Raw genomic sequence first — 12,583 nt, forward strand, 5'->3', positions numbered from 1 at the left:
CATCCTTTCTTTTCATCATTCTCCTTCCTCACCCAGTGGCGACAGTAGAGTTTGTATGCTTGTGATCATGCTGTCGACAGTTTTGCATAAGCATTACAACAAAAACGTTTTCTATTTTATAATTTTCATTTTAACGGACATGTGGGAAACAATTTATGTAGCTGAGTTCACCCTTCCTACATCTGAACTGTGTTTAAAAAAACTGCATTTAAAAAAAATGCTATCACCTGCCTCAACTGTCTGGCTATGTAATCTATAGTGTGTTCTTACAAAGTTGAGGTTTGTGTTTCTTTCCTTTATCCTTCTTTAATTTCACCAGTTTAGGACATTCCTCATGACATACTTGTCATTCATACAAGAAAAAAATGTTAATCACCCAATTGTTTCTTTTATTTTGCATAAGTGGTATTCTTCCATTGCCCAAACATAATCAGGAATATCATCTCCAGTTGCATTTTATGTCTTGAAAATTCAAGGGGGCACTACCAAATACATGTTTCTCTAATGTTTGAATAAACATATATATGGATGAAGCTTATTTTGACTCAACAAAAAATGTTTTCAGTGAGCTTAAATTAAAAGAATTTTTTTAATCAACCATAGTTCTCCTAAACACTATTGCTTTCTCAATTTGGTCTATATAGAGTAGGCTATTTGAATAATTTACTCACTACTGATTTAATATATGTTTCACCTAAGGAACCATTTTTGGAAGATTTGAATAGAATTCTCAATTTGGGAAAAATTGACTTGTTTGAAAATGAGGAGCTGGACTCTATTGCACTGAAGATTAGATCTGTTGCTCAACAGTCTGGTTATACTGATAATAAACAATCTTTACTTTTATTCTTCAAAAAGGTACACTTTTTTGCGTGGCTTTATTTTAACAAATCATCAGGTTAAGTTAAAAGAAGACTAAGTTTATAATTCTGCACATGCTTTTCAAGTTGGATAAATTGTTTTTTGATCTTTAAAATTTTTTTTTAAGATTCATTTATTTATATGTACAAGAACTGGGGTACAGACCAGAGGTGCAGGGGCTTAAGAGGATTCACCAGAGGCAGAGTGGGGAACAGAACAGGCAGATTGACTGGAATGCGCTGCTGAGGGGAGCAGCTGGTGAGTCAGGAGAGGTCTGCTATGCATGTGGGTAGCTCCCTGCCCGGGGATTGAAATCTTACTGCAGTGGCTGTGGACAGCTTCATAGGTTGCGTCTTAACCCCTTGCACCACCAGGGAGGGAGGCCCTTTAAATGGGTATTTGAAGCTAAAATAATGACTGTAATCCCTATGCACAGGCACATTATATACTTAGGCAGGCCAAAGATTAACAAGGGTCTTAGGCCTGACTATCCATAAGAAAGAAAATATCAAAATCAACAAACAACTATGAACCAGAGACACTCTATGTTGGGTGGGGGGCGGGGAAAGGAGGGCTTAGGGTGAAAATAAGGGGGTTGTAATTATATGGGGAATATAAAAATAAAATTTAAATAAAAAATAAAATAAAATATAACAGATAAAGGCAATGACAAGAGAAAGAAGATCCTGACTATTTCTTACTCTAAGATTCTTTCCTAGCCAGTGAAGTTATAATTACAGTCATTTGAGTTACAACTCTGGAAAAGCAAGATACAGGAATTCTTTTATCCCTCTGAATGGCTCTGTAATTGTCAAGAGGTCTAGGGTCAGAAAGAAATCAGCCTAGTAGAACAGGTGGTATTCAGAATAAATGTAGCAGTAGGGTAACTGTGAAAGGACCAGATTGATGAGAGATGTGTACTAGACCAGTGAACTAAGTTTTCTGTATCTTTATTGCATGATGACTAATCAATGACTTGGTAAACAGATACATAAGATTGTGCAAACCAAAATGTTCATGGGGAAGTTCAACAGGTCAGCTTGTTCCTGGTACCAGTTTTGCTTACTATGGAATCATTTTAAGTCAAGAGGATGGAATGGGATTACATAGAGCAGAACCTGGTTGCTTTTCCTGTTAGTATTGTGTGGGACTTGTGGTTTCCCTTAAAAAGAATCTGGTTATGGCAGGAACTCAAAGAAAAAGTTGATCAATATCTAGTCTTTCTTAAAGAAAGAATGAAACAATATTTTCAACATAATGGATTATATTTTACCATCTTTTATCTTCATTAATTTTCAGAGAGTACATAGAAATCTTCATATTTTTATGACCATGAGCCCTACAGAACCTAATTTCCGCCATAATTGTCGAGTGTATCCTTCCTTGATTAGCTCCTGCACAATTGATTGGTATGAAAAATGGCCAGAAGAAGCTCTCTTTCATGTAGCTAACTCTTTCTTACAGGAAAATGTGGATTTAGAGTCCAGAGAGGTAAATAAAATATCTTTTAAAATCTAATGCAACTGACAGTTTCAATCTTTTAACAGAATCTGACAGTATCACCTCTCTGAAAAAAAAAAAAAATTCCTGGACAGAAAAATGTAGACAAGTCTAGACAAAATCATAAAATAGGTCATTGTTTGTCTTGACTTTTATCATTTCCCCATCCCCTTTGCCATCTAATTCTCCTGATGTCAAAAATGTTTAGATTCCTCTTTGCCTGGGTCTCTTTACTATTCTGCCTCTATGGGAAACAGCAACTATTCTGACTCCATGGTGAATAACCTCCCTTTTTCACTCCAAATCCTATGTTAAGGATACTGCAATCTGTGAAGTCCTCGTAGACTTCTTTGGCTTGACTGCCACAAAAAAATGAAAGCATACGCCACATACAAAAATTAGCTCAGAACTTAGACCACAGTAAATTAGAATCTATTCCAGAGAGACTCAACTGCAGAAGAATCGAATGCATTGAGTCTTGAATTTCAGTATATGACCTAGAAAGGGGCTTGCATCCTTACTTGCCCAAGTAGTCAAGGAATGCAAAGGCCAAGAAGGTAGCAACAGGGAGGAGCCAGGAAGAAAGTGCTGTTGGATTAAAAGCCTAGCCCAAACTGGCTAGGCTTTCTGGACTGGAGAAGGGTAACCAGCACTAGGATATGTCTCAGTTATAATTCACCCTGGAGCTAAGCAAAGGGGAAATTCTTTCTACTCTAGCTTTTTGAAGGAAGTTGAGTACCTTGGTAACCCACCTTCAAGAAAGGAAGATTGAAGAAAACACCATAACTCTTGGCCATTGACACTGGTTCCCTAAGTCCTTGGATGACTTTGGTGGAAATGAGGATAAAGGCTAGAAGATGAGTCTGGCCTGTCAACCATTATCAATCCTATCACCATCCCCAAAATTGTTCTTGGTCTCATTTATCCAGACCTACATCTCCACATCTCAAAAATGATCAACTATTTTTAGTTATTCTGTGTTCAATTTTTAATTTTTCGTGTACATTTGGATTGCTTTCTCTGAATTCTTAAAAATAATTATTTTTCAGAACTTAAAAGAAAAACTTGCCTCAACATGTGTCCAAATTCATAAAAGTGTAAAAGACTTGAGCACAAAATTCTCTAAACAAACTAGGAGGTATTATTATATTACTCCCAGTAGCTACTTGCAATTCATGGAAACATTTGCACGGATTTTGAGGTCACGAGAAAAGGAAATGCAAACGAAAAGGTAAGACCTAGAGACCAAATCAGGAATATGTGTGTGTGCATGCACACACTTTTATTTGTAAAAAAGAGAGACACAAATACAAAATAATGATCCCAAATTCACTTTTTTGGTGGGGTGTGTGGTGGGGGAGGGGACAGAAAAGCTGTGGAAGACCTTAAAAGAGGGGAGGTGAATAACTCCCCTGTGAACAAAGCCTCTGTCTGTGGAAAGAAGGCTGTCAGATTGAGCAAATAAAGAACAAATGAGCTCTTTCGGGTTCACAGTTTATTACTTTCATTGACAATGAAAACGAGAGTATCCAAGGAGGCCCTCCCCGCCACCCCCATGCCCCATGGGAAAATACCAAAATAAAAGAAACCATGAACACAGAGTGGCACACCCTGTTGCTGGGGAGCCCAAGTCTTGCAGCAGCTTGGTGACTTTACAGCTCCCAGCGCATGTGGAAAGGTAAGGGGGAAATTTGTGGCACCAGACCTCATACCAAGTCTGAACCAGCAAACACTGAGAAATGGTCTCTTGCCAGCCTCTCAGAAGGACAGAAAGTGTAACATCTGCTCACAAGCATCCCTCCTGCTCATGTTCTAGGAGGCTCACAGAGTGCTCTGTGAGGACTTAGGTGAGTTGCTGTTAAGTCTCCCCTGCGTGACCTACCTGGAGATCTGGAGGGTTTCCAGGGCACCGTGGTGGAGCCATCACCCTGCAATGCCTTCATTCAACCTGTCATATATCAACGAAGAAAAAGCGGATGCTCTGTCTGATACCCCAGTTAATTGCATGGGTAGGGGCTTTAACCAAATCCCATTCTGTTTTTCTCAGGCCCCACTGCATGAGAGTGACCCTGGCTATGACTCCCACTTGGAGCATAGACCACAGCCAGGCTCTTTCTCTGGAGCTCACCCATTAACAATGTCATCAAGATGCGTTGGCAATTGCACTTAATCTGCCCCAAACTTCCAGCAGGCAGTCCAGGGTAATGGCGTTTTTCATTATAACTCAGGCTAAAACATTTAGACTAGTTTGTGTGTGACAAGTAAGGATTACATCAAAAATAAAATATGGAAACTTTGGGTAATAACAATGTGTTAATGTAGGGTCATCAATTTTTTTTTAATAATAAATTTTATTTTTATATTCCCCATACAATTTCAACCCCCCCCATTTTGACCCCAATCCATTGTAACAAATGTGCACTTGGTTGGAAAGGCTTTGCCTGCGTGAGGGCAGGGGTTATATGTGAGTCTGTGTTTTCTCAATTTGCTGTGAACCTAAACTGATCCAAAAAAAAAGCTCTATTTAAAAAAATGATTGACCTTTAAATATTAAACCCATCTTGCATCCCTGGAACAATCCTCATTAAGCTGTAAAGTATAATTCTTTTTAAGTGTTGATGAACTGTATTGGCTAATATTTTGTTATATCTTATACCTTAGTGCTATTTTTCCATTCAGGGACCATTTTTACCTGGGTCTATCCAAGATTCTAGAAGCAGCCACGCTTATTACAGATATGCAGCAGGAGCTCTTGATTGTTGGTCCTCAAATAGAACAAAACATAAAGGTATGTTTTGAAATCTCTTTTAAAGATTTTATAACTTTTTTAAAAGATTTATTTATGCATAGAAGAACTGGGGTATAGGCCAGAGGTATAGAAGGTGGGAGGAGTCACCACAGACAGAGTGGGGAGCAGAACAGGCAGATCTATTGAAATACACTGTTGAGGAGAGGAGCAGGCAAGACAGACCTCAGACTGCTGCGCCATTTGTGGATTGGCTTCCTGGACAGGGATCAACTCAGGCTGCAGCACAATAGCATGGTGGTGCTGAGACTTAACCCCCTACACCACCAGGGAGGTCCAGATTTTTTTTTAAATTAATTTATTTATTTTTAAATAAATTTTATTTTTATATTCCCCATACAATTGCAACCCCCTTATTTTGACCCCTAACCCTCCCCTCTCCAACCCTACCTGCCATAGAGTGTCTCTGGTTTATAGTTTTTTGTTGATTTTGATTTTCACTTTCTTATAGTTATTCATTTTCCTGGTCCCTTATTTAAGTTTTCTAGATTCCTGCTATGAGTGAGACCATCCGGTATATTTCTTTTTCTTCCTGGCTTATTTCGCTCAGCATGATCCCTTCCAGTGCCATCCATGTTGCTGCAAATTGCATGTGTTTATCTTTTTTGAATGCTGAGTAATATTTCATGGTGTATATGTACCACATCTTCTTGATCCAGTCATCTATTTTTGGGCATTGGGGTTGTTTCCAAAGCTTAGCTATTGTAAACAGTGCTGCTATAAACATAGGGGTGAAGGTGCTCTTTGGAATTAATGTTTCTGTGTCCTTTGGGTAAATACCTAGGAGTGGAATTGCTGGATCATATGGAAGCTCTATGATTAGTAGGTCCAGAAATCTCCACACAGCTCTCCATAATGGTTGGACCAGTTTGCACTCCCACCAACAGTGCAGGAGAGTTCCTTTTTCTCCACATCCTCGCCAACATTTGTTGTTGCTAGTTATTTTAATATGTGCCATTCTCATTGGTGTAAGATGGTATCTCATGGTAGTTTTGATTTGCATTTCCCTGATGACAAGTGATGTTGAACATTTTTTCATATGCCTGTTGGCCATTTACATTTCCTCTTCAGAGAAGTTTCTTTTTAGCTCTTCTGCCCATTTTTTGGCAGGATTATTTTCTTTGTTGTTGTTGAGTCTCATCAGCTATTTGCAGATTTTTGTGATCAGTCCTTTATAATTAGTGTTGTGTGCAAAAATGTTCTCCCAGTCGGTGGGGTTTCTCTTTGTTTTTGTTATTGTCTCTTTTGCTGTGCAGAAGCTCTTTAATATAGTCCCAGCTGTTTATCTTTGCCTTCACTATCACTGCTTTGGGTGATGTGTCTGTAAAGATGTCTTTGATGTGCATATCATGTAGTATTTCGCCTCTATTTCCTTCTATGTATTTTATGGTTTCAGGTCTTATGTCTAATTCTTTAATCCATTTTAATTTGATTTTTGTGTATGAGGTGAGGTAGTGGTCAAGCTTCATTCTTTTGCATGTAGCGACCCAGTTTTCCCAGCACCATTTATTGAACAAACTTTCTTTGCTCCAATGCATAGTTTTTGCTCCTTTGTCAAAGATTAGTTGACCATAAATCTGTGGGTTTATTTCTGGATTTTTCTATTCGATTACATTGGTCTGTGTGTCTGTTCTTGTTCAATACCATGCAGTTTTGATGATTATGGCTTTGTAGTAGAGTTTGAAGTCTGGGAATGTGATGCCTCCATTCCCTTCTTTTTTTTTTTTTCGGGAGAGCTTTGGCTATTTGGGGTTTTTGGTGATTCCATATGAATTTCATCAATAATTGTATTTCTTTGAAGAATGACATTGAAATTTTGATTGGAATAGCATTGAATCTGTATATTGCTTTTGGGAGGATGGCCATTTTAATAATGTTTATTCTTCCAATCCATGAGCAGGGGATGTCTTTCCATTTCTTTGTGTCTTCTTCTATTTCTTTTAACAGTGTTTTATAGTTTTCTTTGTATAGGTCCTTTAACTCTTTGTTAGATTTATTCCCAAGTATTTGATTTTTTTTTGTTTTAATAATAAAAGGGATGGTTTTTTTGATTTCTTCTTCTTCAGATGTATTGTTTGTGTATAGGAAGGCTACTGACTTTTGTGTGTTGATTTTGTATCCTGCCACTTTACTGAACTGATGATGAGTTGAATTCGTTTTTCTGTGGAGTTTTTGGGGTTCTCTATGTATATTATCATATCATCTGCAAATAGTGATAGTTTGACTTCTTCTTTTCCTATTTGGATTCCTTGTATGTCTTTCTCTTGTCTTATTGCTCTGGCTAGGACTTCCAGTATTATATTGAAAAGCAGTGGTGAGAGTGGACATCCTTGTCTTGTTCCAGATCTTAATGGAAATGCTTTCAGCTTGTCACCATTGAGAATGATACTGGCTGTTGGCTTGTCATATATGGCCTTTATGATGTTGAGGTATGTACCTTGTATCCCAAGAATTTCAAGGGCTTTTATCATGAATGAGTGTTGCACTTTGTCGAAAGCTTTCTCGGCATCTATTGGTATTATCATATGGTTTTTATATTTCGTTTTGTTGATGTGTTGGATAACATTGATTGCTTTTCGGATGTTGAACCATCCTTGTGTCCCTGGCATGAATCCTACTTGGTCGTGGTGAATTATCTTATGGATACATTGTTGGATTCTGATAGCTAAAATTTTACTGAGGATTTTTGCATCAGTGTTCATTAGGGAGATTGGCCTATAGTTTTCCTTTTTTGTGTTGTCCTTGTTTGGTTTTGGTATTAGTGTAATGTTGGCTTCATAGAATGTGTTTGGTATTATCCCTTCCTTCTCAATTTTTTGGAAGAGTTTGTGAAGGATGGGCACTAATTCATCTCTGAATGTTTGGTAGAATTCATTTGTAAATCCATCAGGTCCTGGGCTTTTGTTTTTGGGGAGGTTTTTGATTACCATTGCAATTTCGCTGCTTGTAATTGGTCTGTTTAGGTTTTCTATTTCTTCTTTATCTAGCTTTGGGTGATTGTAGAGTTGTATGAATTTGTCCATCTCCTCTAGATTGTTGAACTTGTTTGCATGTAACTGTTCGTAGTAGTTACTGATTATTCTTTTGATTTCTGCTGTGTCCGTTGTGATTTCTCCTCTTTCATTTATGATCCTGTTCATTTGTGCTTTCTCCCTTTTTTCCTTTGTGAGCCTGGCTAGGGGTTTGTCTATTTTATTGATTTTTTTGAAGAACCAGCTCTTGGTTTCATTGATCTTTTGGATTGTTTTTTTTAGTTTCAATTTCATTTATTTCTGCTTTGGTTTTTATTATTTCTTTTCTTCTACTGGTTTTGGGGTTTTTTTGTTGTTCTTTTTCCAGATCTTTGAGCTTCGAGATTAGGTTGTTTCTTTGAGTTCTTTCTTGTTTCTTGATGTGAGACTCTTTTGCTATATATTTTCCTCTTATTACTGCTTTTGCTGCATCCCATACATTTAGGAAATTGGTGTCCTCCTTCTCATTCAATTCAAATAATTTTTTAATTTCTCCTTTGATCTCTTCGTTAGTCCAGTGATCTTCCAGAAGTGTGGTTTTCAATCTCCATGAGGTAGGAGATTTTCTTACCTTCTTTTTATGGTTTATTTCTAGTTTGAATGCCTTCATGGTCAGAAAAGATGATTGGTATGATTTCGATCTTGGTGTATCTGTTGATGTTTGTCTTGTGTCCCAATATGTGATCGATCCTGGAGAATGATCCGTGTACACTTGAGAAAAATGTGTACTCCATTTTTTGGGGGGATTAGTTGTCTATAGATGTCTGTTAAGCCCAAGCGCTCTAGATCCTTCTTTAGATCTTTAGTATCTTTACTTATTTTTTGTCTCGTTGATCTATCCATTGTTGATAGTGGTGTGTTGAATTCTCCCACTACGTAGGTGTTTTCTCTGATGTCTGTTTTCAGACATGACAGTAATTGTCTGATATATTTTGGTGCTCCTTCGTTTGGTGAATATATGTTAATGAGTGTTATTTCTTCTTGAAGTATTGTCCCTTGATCATAATGTAGTGACTGTTGGGGTCTCTTTATCTTTTTGAGTTTGAAATATTTTTTATCTGATATAAGTATTGCTGCTTTCTTTTTTGGTCCTTTTGCTTGTAGGATTGTTTTCCCTCCTTTAACTTTGTGTCTGTTTTTATCTTTTGTAGCTAAATGTGTTTCCTGGAGACAGCAAAAGGTTGGGTTTTGTTTCTTAATCCAGCCTGTGACTCTGTGTCTTTTTATTGAAGAGTTTAGTCCATTTACATTTAGAGTTAATATTGATATGTTAGCATCTGTATTTGCCATTGTGTTTGTCTTTCCTTTGATTTTATTTATTTATTCTTTTAATAACTTTTTTTTTTTGGCCTTCTTTTGTTGGTATTTTTCCTTCTGAGTTTCTGGCTTCAGGACTCCTTGTAGTATTTTTTGGAGTGGGGGTTTAGTTGTAATGAAATTCTAGAGTTTCTGTTTCTGGGAAGGTCCTTATTCTTTCTTCATAGAGGAAGGAGAGCTTTGCAGGATAGAGTATTCTTGGTTGAGAGGCCCAGATTTTATAACTTAATATAGAGCAGTGTTTGAAAAACAAAGGCTCTGCTATTTGACAAATGTGGCTTTATTATCATGTAGCTGTGTACTTAGTTTTTCTTACCTATATAATGCGAAAAACATTAACATCAATAGCAAAATAGTAATGACATCATATTTTAATAATTAAATGTGATAATAGGTATGTTAAATGTGATAATAGCTAACTGTAGGTACTCATGTAGAAAAATTCCATATTTATCAGTTAAACCTGTCTGAAATGTGCTATGGTAACTTACAGTCTGCAGAGTATTATAAAAATCATTACCTTAAAAAATAAAAAAATAAAAAATAAAAAATAAAAAATAAAAAATTCATTACTTAATCAACTTTTTTATGTGTATTACATGAAATGATATTTATTGTTGCCATATTTATTAGTCTGCTAACAAATATAAACAAATATATTTCAAGCTGATTTTGACACATTTTTTAATGGAATGAAATATTTGAATTTCTCTTTAAACAAAGATATCATATCACATAATTCATTCTGAGAAAAATTGTCTCACTAGGAAAAGGAAATCCTAATGGAAAAACTACAGAAAGATTCACAAGTATTTGAGCAAGTTCAGATGCTTGTTAAACAGGATGAAGATATTATGGCAGAAGCAATAAGAATTGTAGAAGATTATGCTCAGGTAAATTATAATACGATTAATAAAAATAATTTGGAGATTTGAAAAATTATTCCCTAAACCTAAAATTTAAAGGTCAGGCTGACTGCTCTTAAATATATTGTGCCCCAACTTTGAATACTTTTCCTTTTTTATCCAAATGAACATATATTGAGTGCTTACTACATGCAAGACACTATTATATTTAATAGGGGATACAGAGATACCTGATCCCCATCTGTGAGGAACTTACAATACAAGGAAGAGACAGACAGGACAATTCTCCTGGTTGCACTGAACAGAAACTCATTCAAGCCAGATCAAAATTACTTGAGGCCTTTGACAGGAACATCTATAGGTGAGGCACCTTAGGGTCTATCTTGTGAGTGTTATTTCTCTTATACTGAATAATCCTCTCTTTTACACTGGCCAGTTCCCCTCCATACTCTTCAGCCAGAATCTCAACAGGAAATGGGTCTGGTTTAGCCAATTTCCAAACCTTTGCCCTGGTGGGATAAGCTGCTCCTGCCAAGAGACGGTACAGGCTGGCATTTCATGTGTCCTGCCTGTGCAGAGCTTGAATCAAGCAACTTGATTAAAAATATATTAATGCATATATGGATATTCCCAATATGTGTGAATTTATATCATTTTATAAAAATTATTTATAAATTATATACATGAGCTACTGTCATTTGCTAAACTCCAAAGAACTATAAATAGCTATACTCGAACAATAATGGACAATAATGAATATGACTACATATTACAAATAGTTCTCTTGGTATTTCAAAAGTTTTGGCTGATTTGATTAGATTTTCATTGTTGTTTTTTTAAATTGATTTATTTATGCATACAAGAACTGGGGTGCAGGCCAGAGGTGTGGGGGGTGAAAGGATTCATGAGAGACAGAGTGGGGAATAGAACAGGCAGACTGACTGAAATACATTGCTGAGGGGAGCAGCAGGTGAGTCAGGAGAGGTCTGCTGCACCATGTGGGTATCTCCCTGGGCAGGGATTGAACTCATGCTGCAGTGGCTGCGAATAGCTTCACAGATTGCGTCTTAACCCCTTATGCCAGCAGGGAGGCCCACATCATCATTGTTTTGACCAGCAATAAGAGGAGTCTCAGCCTGCCTTTTTCTCACTCAAACTTCCTTTAGTAGTATAAGGTTTCTTTCAAATCTAAGGTTTCTTTCAAAAGCCTTAAGCTACTCCTCCATGTGTTAAGGGCTAAATTACTTCACTAGATAACACAGTAGGTAAATCCCTATACCACACACAAGTAAGTTGCAGTGCTTCCTAGGGTGTTGAGCCTGAGGAAATGGGGAAGCCCCCACTGCCAACCCTCACAGTTGTGGAATGTCCCCTCTTTCCTCAAGATGCCACATGAGTGAGCTACAGCCTGCAACACCAGGTGAAAATGCCGCTGTTAATCAATACATTGAATATGAGTGCCACTGAGTAGTAGGTCAATATAAAATGGATATGTAAGAATTAGTGGATTTTGTTTCATTTTGTTTTGCCATGCCTGGAGGGATAATCTGACTTGAGAGACAAATTCAAGCCTCAGAGGACCTAAGCTTCAATAATTTTGATGCCTGTATTTTATTTTAAAGAATATAAAATTGCTAGTTCTCCCAATTAGACATGAAAGTAAATATTTATTTAGAAGAAGTAAAGAAATCAAATGAAACACTTTTAAATAACATTTAGCAATTAATGGATTTACGTACCCCATAATGCTCTTTTCATACATTTTTTTGCATATACTCCATCATCACTTCATATTGTAATGATTTTGTACTATTTCTTATAGAATATTTGGCTTAGTTGATTAAAATGTTTTTTCATTTTTGATAATTTAGATAAGTTTCATTCAGCATAAATTGTCATTGATAATATCATGTACATTTTTGGTATTGCTATTGCATTTGGTATAAGCAGCATGGACATTTCAAGATTTCTTGTGCAATTATTAATTTTAAATATTGTTTGAATTGAGAGAATTTGTTAACCAGTTTTCTAGCAATGACTAAATTATAGAGGTGTTTTCTGGTGTTTAATTTTTCTTTTTTTAAGATTTATTTATTTTTGCATACAAGAGCTGAGGTACAGGCCAGAGATGAGGGGGGTGAGAGGATTCACCAGAGACAGAGTGGGGAACAGAACAGGCTGACTGACTGAAATACACTGCTGAGGGGAGCAGTGGGAGAGAT

At 36.6% G+C, this 12,583-nt stretch overlaps 1 protein-coding gene across 14 annotated transcripts in view; it reads left to right on the forward strand.

The window, feature by feature from the left end:
• The window catches only part of DNAH14 (dynein axonemal heavy chain 14), a 276,008-nt gene that overhangs the window by 188,072 nt on the left and 75,353 nt on the right, over positions 1–12,583 (forward strand). For 11 of the 14 annotated variants that reach the window (XM_054694831.1, XM_054694834.1, XM_054694835.1 and 8 more), the window contains 5 exons: positions 700–858; positions 2,161–2,352; positions 3,411–3,592; positions 5,041–5,149; positions 10,263–10,388. In XM_054694831.1, coding sequence (XP_054550806.1) covers positions 700–858; positions 2,161–2,352; positions 3,411–3,592; positions 5,041–5,149; positions 10,263–10,388 — 768 coding nt within the window. The remainder of the gene's footprint in view (positions 1–699; positions 859–2,160; positions 2,353–3,410; positions 3,593–5,040; positions 5,150–10,262; positions 10,389–12,583) is intronic. The other 3 variants (XM_054694839.1, XM_054694841.1, XM_054694842.1) reach the window with 3 other exon arrangements.

Source organism: Talpa occidentalis, unplaced genomic scaffold, assembly GCF_014898055.3.
Source record: "Talpa occidentalis isolate TD23 unplaced genomic scaffold, MPIMG_talOcc4v2.1 talOcc4.14, whole genome shotgun sequence".
Classification (NCBI taxonomy): domain Eukaryota; kingdom Metazoa; phylum Chordata; class Mammalia; order Eulipotyphla; family Talpidae; genus Talpa; species Talpa occidentalis.